A 6264-nucleotide genomic window follows, 5' to 3' on the forward strand; every position below is an offset into this window, starting at 1 on the left:
GGAAAGGACACGTTCTTCAATAAATGGTGCTGGAAAGATTGGATATCTATATGTAGAAGAATGAAACTGGGTTCCTGTCTCCCACTGTGTACAAAAATCAGCTCACAATGGATGAAAGACTTAAACCTATGACCTGAAACTATTAATCTACTAGAAGAAAACATAGAGAAAACATTTCAGGACATTGGTCTAGGCAAAGACCTCAAAAGCACAGACAACAAAAATAAAAATAAATTGAACTATATGAAACTAAAAACTTCTGCACAGCAAAGCAGACAATCAACAGAGTGAAGAGACAACCTGTTGTATGGAAGAAAATACTTGCAATCTATTCTTCTGACAAGTGATCAATATCCAGAATATACAGGGAACTAAAACACCTCAACAGTAAAATAATATCATCATCCTCTCATTAAAATGTGGGAAAAGGCATCAGTCAACGTTTCTCAAAAAGACATACAAATGGCCAACAGATATATGAAAAGATGCTCAAATCATTCATCAGGGAAATGCAAATCAAAACCACAATGAGATGCCATCTTACTCTATTTGGAATGGCTATTATCAAAAAGACAAAAAAATGCTAGTGAGGATGCACAGAAAAGGGAACTCCTATACGCTTCTGGTGGAAATGTAAATTAGTGCAGCCACTATGGAAAACAGTATGAAGCTTTCTAAAAAATAAACTAAAAACAGATCTACCATTTGATCCAGCAATCCTGCTACTAAGAATTTATCCAATAGAAAAACCAGTGTATCAGAGGGATACCTGCACCCCCATATTTATTGCAGCACTATTCACAATAGCAACCTGTGTCCATCAACACATCAAAAGATCATGAAAATGTGGTGTATATACACAACAGAATATTATTTGACTGTTAAGAATGAATGAAATACTGTCATTTGCAGCAACACAATAGAACTGGAGGTCATTAGTGAAGTGAAATTAGCTAGACACAGAAATACAAATGTTGCATGTTCTCATATGTGGGAGCTAAATTGTTCATCTCGTGGAGGTAGAAAGTAGAATAATAGACACCAGAGGTTGGGAAGTGTGTGTGGGGTGGGAGGAGGGTAATGAAGAGAGGTTAGTTAATGGGCGCAAACATACAGTTAGATCAAAGGAATAAGTTCTAATATTCAATAGCAGAGTATGGTGACTATAATTAACAACAATGTATATGTGTTTCAAAATGGCTAGAAGGGAGAACTTGAAATTTTCCTAACACTTAGAGAAGATGAACACTTCAGTGATGGATACCCTATATGCCCTACCTGATTATTACACATTCCATACATGTAACAAAATATCACATGCACTTCATATATATGTACAAATATCATGTATCAATAAAAAAATTATAAAGAAACATGGGCTTTAGTCCCAACTATGCACTGAGTGTGAAGATTAGAATGTCACTTAACTTCCCTGGGCCTCAGTTTCTTTACCTGTTATGTGTGGCAGAATAACAGTCCCCTGAAGGTGACTACAAATAAATTTACTGAGCCTGTGATGACATTAGGTTGCGTGGAAAAGGGAGCTTTGCAGATGTGATTAAGTTAAGGATCTTGAGATGGGAGGATTATCCTGATGGTTCTAATATGATCACAAGGGTTCTTAAAAGTGGAAGAGAGAGACAGAAGTCAGAGGAAGATGTGACTCATGAAAAAGATGATGGAGGAACAAGTCATGAGCCAAGGAATGCAGACAGTGTCTAAAAGCTGGAAAAGAAAAAGCAATAGATTTTCCCCTAGATCCAGAGAAAAACACAATGCTGTCAACTCCATGATTTTAGCCCAGTGTAACCCATTTCAAATGTCTGACCTACAGAATTTACAGTAAGGTAATAACTTTGTGTTGTTGGAAGCCACTAAGTTTCTGGTAATTTGTAAAGCAGCAATAAAAAACTGACATACTTGTAAGAGGATAGGATAGATGATATACCTCGTCTCAGGCCTGTCAGATGTGAGTAATATAATTTCACATCTCTAACAGTACTTTTTGATATCTGTTAGAAGGAATGAGGCAATCATTTTAGAAATGCTGGACTTGCTGTATTCCCCAATATTATGAAGGAGTATTTAACATTAAGGAGTATTAAAATAATCAAAATGGAATAAAACTGCTTATCTTTATTGGACGATTACTTGGTAATATTACTTATGTTCCCTATTTCGCAGATGAGGAAATCAAGGCCTAGAGAAGTTAAGTGACTTGCCCAAGGTGACGGGTGAAGACGGCATCCAAATCTAAGCAGTGAGACTCCAAAATCCAACTGCCAGCACTCTACTAGGTTACCCCTGAAGACGATTGTAACTGTGATGATGGGGAAGCTTTCTGTGTGAAATGAAGCTTGGAATATTTTCAGGACCCCTGGCACCTACTTACTTAAAACATTTTTCAGGTCTCCAAAGTCACAACCCCACCCATCTTCTTATAGATTTTGAATCATCTGAGAAATCTTCACAGGAGTCAGGTAGGGATCAAAATATTTCCTGCGATGTTGGTAAATCTGACTGCCTTTATCTTGCAGTTACAATTGGGATTTCTAACACCAGCTCCCTGAATTGAACTGGCTTTTTAATGAAGCAGCAGAACCAAGAAGCCAGAGATTTCTCCAAATTTCATCAGTCAGATGAGGCATTCCTTGCTCCACAAGGAGGAGGAGGAAGGATGGGAATGTCCACTCCTATAAGAAACGTATATTTCTGGAACCCACCCAACTTGTTCTAGCAAAGTGTTATAATTCTCCGAGTCATCTCTCTTGTTTTAACATCTGGATTTTTCTAAGCTTTGCATTTTTTTTTTTTTTTTGGTCCCAAATCTGTTTTAGAGATAGATGTTCTAATTATCTGTTCAGGAGCATAAACTTATCTATCACTGTAACATTACATTCCTTGTCTCTCCTCTTCCCTTGGGAAATATAGATCGAAAAGTGAGATGTTACCTTCTTTCCTGAACACTGAAGCAAATAATTCTTTTCAAAACTCAGCAGTTTCAATCACTACTATAATTTTACGGACAACACTAACACTTGTTATTGTGTATATTAAGATAAGGATAATCAAACCTGTGCCTCAAGTCATAAACTGATTGGCACGAGTCAGTATTTTTCTTTAGTATCCTAGGCATAGCATGCCTATATTTAGGCATGTAATTCTTCTTGGTTTTGGCTCCTATAGAATTATGAAAGTTAGAGGGCATTATTAATGGACAAATTATACCTGCTGCAGGAAAACATGTGGAACTGCTCACAAATCTACATCCCTAGGAATTGGATTGGCCAAACCTATTCTCTGCTTCCAGATTGTAGAATAATTTTTCAGGATTTTGAAAGTCTTCAGTGCAAGGCAGGTACTGGTTATTTACTTTAAACAAAGCACCAGGACCTAGCCATTCTCTGAAGCTAGAAGTCGTATTTGACTTACCAGTTTTCTTACATCTCAGAAAACCTGCTACTTCCTAGTACCACCCCTTTAAGAATTTCCTCCAAATTATTTACTTGTAATACTTTCACAGTTACTTGTTGTTAAAAGTTAAATAATAAAAAGATTCTTTATGAAATGATGGTCTCTGTGTAGGAACAGATTTAACTTTCTTAATTATGTATTTCAGTTCTGGATGCCAGCCCTTTTCTGTTTTCAATTCCAGGTTAACCTTATAGCTAAGGCTAATTTTAAGCAATTTTTGTTTCTTAAGGTTATAAGGATAACATAAACTCCCTACTGGTTCTCTATATAAAACCTTAGAATATTATTCAACAGAGCAGTGTACTGGAAGTCAAGAAAACAGATTCTTGTTTCTATTAAGAGTAGTACCATGACTGATTTTAGCTGTAATATATAGAGAAACAATCTTCCAAGTAATATACCCCAGATGGCTTGGCTCTCCTCCATTAAAAAGCATTGCAGCATGTAAGTACAAAGCATTTATGAATGCAAAGTAACTCTTTCCATTACCAGATTACCTGAACAATTATTCTGCGTAAATTATCAGATGCTATATTTATAAAATATAAATATATTTATCAATATAAATATACAGATGATAAGAAATGCAAAATTTAATTATTTAGCAGGTATCCATACTGAGAGTAGTACACTGTTCATATTTAGTTTTATTCCAACTTAATCCTATGATAAACAGAGTAAATACATTATATTAGTTATACTGTGTTTTTGGATGGGCTCGTTGGATTTGTTTTTCTTATTTTGGTACTACACACACCTTGAATCTGAATATTTTATGTGTTCCAATCTGTGAATATTTTATTTGTGTGTTCTATTGCTTTCCCTTTATAACATGTTTGATTTTTAAAAAGAACAATTATTTTTCAAAATGAGAAAAATATACTTCAGACAGTGAACAGAGTCCAATAGGGGCAGTTTGAAGGTATATAAAACCTTTGAACTTGTTTGTTTTGTATGATTTTTAATTCCTCCATCAGTTTCTGAATTCAATATTCTCCAAAGAGTGCCTGAAGCTTACAAGCTACTAGTCAGGCAAAGTTGGACACTGAGATTTCTAATTTAGTTTCTTTGACAGGTGAAATCACATGTATCCAGAAATTGCTGGTACTTACTCAGCTGTAACTACAGATGAGACCAGGGAGATTTTCGTGCCAACACTGGCATTCATTTGCTTTGAGGATTTCTTTCTCACCTCTCTTTCTCTCAGCTTACAATAGATGGCCTCGTTGTTTTAGATGGATTACACCTGTTTCTGAACAAATCAAATACACTTAGAGCCTTCCCAACATACATGTGGAATTTGTGAGCTGCCAAGAAATGTACTGTTTTCCAGAAAGTATAAATCTCTAAGGCATAGTTGAACAGTCCCTGCCTTCTTAGTCTTGGCCATACTCAGGGTTCCTGTCTTAGGTTTGCTTTGTTTTGTCTGAGACTTGATGAATTGATCTCTTCATTAGGCCTAACCACTTGGAGGCTAGGAAACACGGTTCCTTCAGTCTCTGATTCTGTATCCCAGCTCATAGTCAGTGAGCTTCAGAGGAGGTTTGTCCTTTATCTTTCCATTCACTTTATAGTTCATAATTCTTTTCATTCTCATTAATGCAGTGTTTCCCCTGACCACACTCATGCACACCTCAGTTCTTTTAAATAAGTATAAGAAACCAAAGAATCAGCAAAGTAGTTTGGTGTCTATAATCATTTGCTTGTCCCTCTAATTTTTCTTCCTTTAAAACATTGCATATTTATTTTAATCCTAGTTTCCTTTTTTAGTCATAGTTGCTATAATATTTCACATGCATCTATATGTGCCCTTCTCAAATTTTCTAACTCTAAAAATTATCTTTGTTTTTCTTAAACTAGATTTGTCCAATGCTGCCCACTTAATACTAGATGTGTCCAAACCTGCATCTGACCTTTCTATTTTTTTTTTTTTTTAAATAATCCGATTTTTATTTAAAAATCGAATCTGCCAGTTTAGCGTTTTCCACCAACCCGGGGAGCTGAAACTTTCACAGGCTTCACAATCTTTTGCTTAGGTGCTGCCTTTGTGGGTGCCTTAGCAGCAGCCATCGCAGTCTTTTTAGATGCTTGCTTAGCCCTTTTTGCTTCCTTAGCAGCCCTGATAGCTTGTTCTCTTTGAGCCTTTCTAACTTCAGGTTTCTGATTCCTCTTGGCCATTATATTAGCAAGAGATGCACCAGTAATGGCCCTCTGGAATTTGACTGCACGGCGGGTTCTTTTCTTTTGAATTTCTTCCGACTGTCCCTTTTTGTGCTTCCTTCTGTAGAGGACAGTCCAATTTATCTGCCGAGGATTCCTCTTGGAAAGGAACGCCGACTCGCATTTTGCATTAAGAAACTGGAAAACTTTCCAGTTGGTCCTGGCGTAGCGCTTCCCGTGTCCGGGGTAGATCTTGTACCCGCTAAAACTGCACAGCTCCACCTTCATGGCGACGGCTCCACGGGAAGAGAAAAGATCTGCATCTGAACTTTCTAATCATCACGTTCTAAATCATTCTGCTCAATATCCTTAAAAAAGCAAACAACAACAACAAAAAAAAAAACAGCAAAAAAAGAAAAAACAAGCGTTATCATCCCTTCCTATTCACCACTAGAAACGCTGTCACTAAAACACAACGTATTTTAATGTTTGTAGGTATTCAGCCATATGTTACTTAACATCATGCTCATCATAGTAGATGACATACAGATTGAGTCAAAAAGTAATCATGTTCCGAAGCCATAACAATCTTTCAGTCTTGTCTCTTCCACTTAATGCTGCTGGTCTATC

General features: G+C 36.5%; 1 protein-coding gene across 1 annotated transcript; it reads right to left on the reverse strand.

Annotated features, from left to right (window-relative positions):
- Positions 1–5394: 5394 nt before the first annotated feature.
- On the reverse strand, positions 5395–5949 carry LOC103232334 (large ribosomal subunit protein eL24-like). The gene has a single exon (XM_037988932.2). It carries the CDS (start codon positions 5920–5922, stop codon positions 5449–5451), a length of 474 nt encoding a protein of 157 aa, XP_037844860.1. The 5' UTR covers positions 5923–5949; the 3' UTR covers positions 5395–5448.
- Positions 5950–6264: the final 315 nt, after the last annotated feature.

This window comes from Chlorocebus sabaeus, chromosome X (genome assembly GCF_047675955.1).
Source record: "Chlorocebus sabaeus isolate Y175 chromosome X, mChlSab1.0.hap1, whole genome shotgun sequence".
Taxonomy (NCBI): domain Eukaryota; kingdom Metazoa; phylum Chordata; class Mammalia; order Primates; family Cercopithecidae; genus Chlorocebus; species Chlorocebus sabaeus.

Excerpts from the sequence above, each read along its gene's own strand:
- LOC103232334 (XM_037988932.2), bottom strand. The coding sequence starts at position 5,922 with ATGAAGGTGGAGCTGTGCAGTTTTAGCGGGTACAAGATCTACCCCGGA.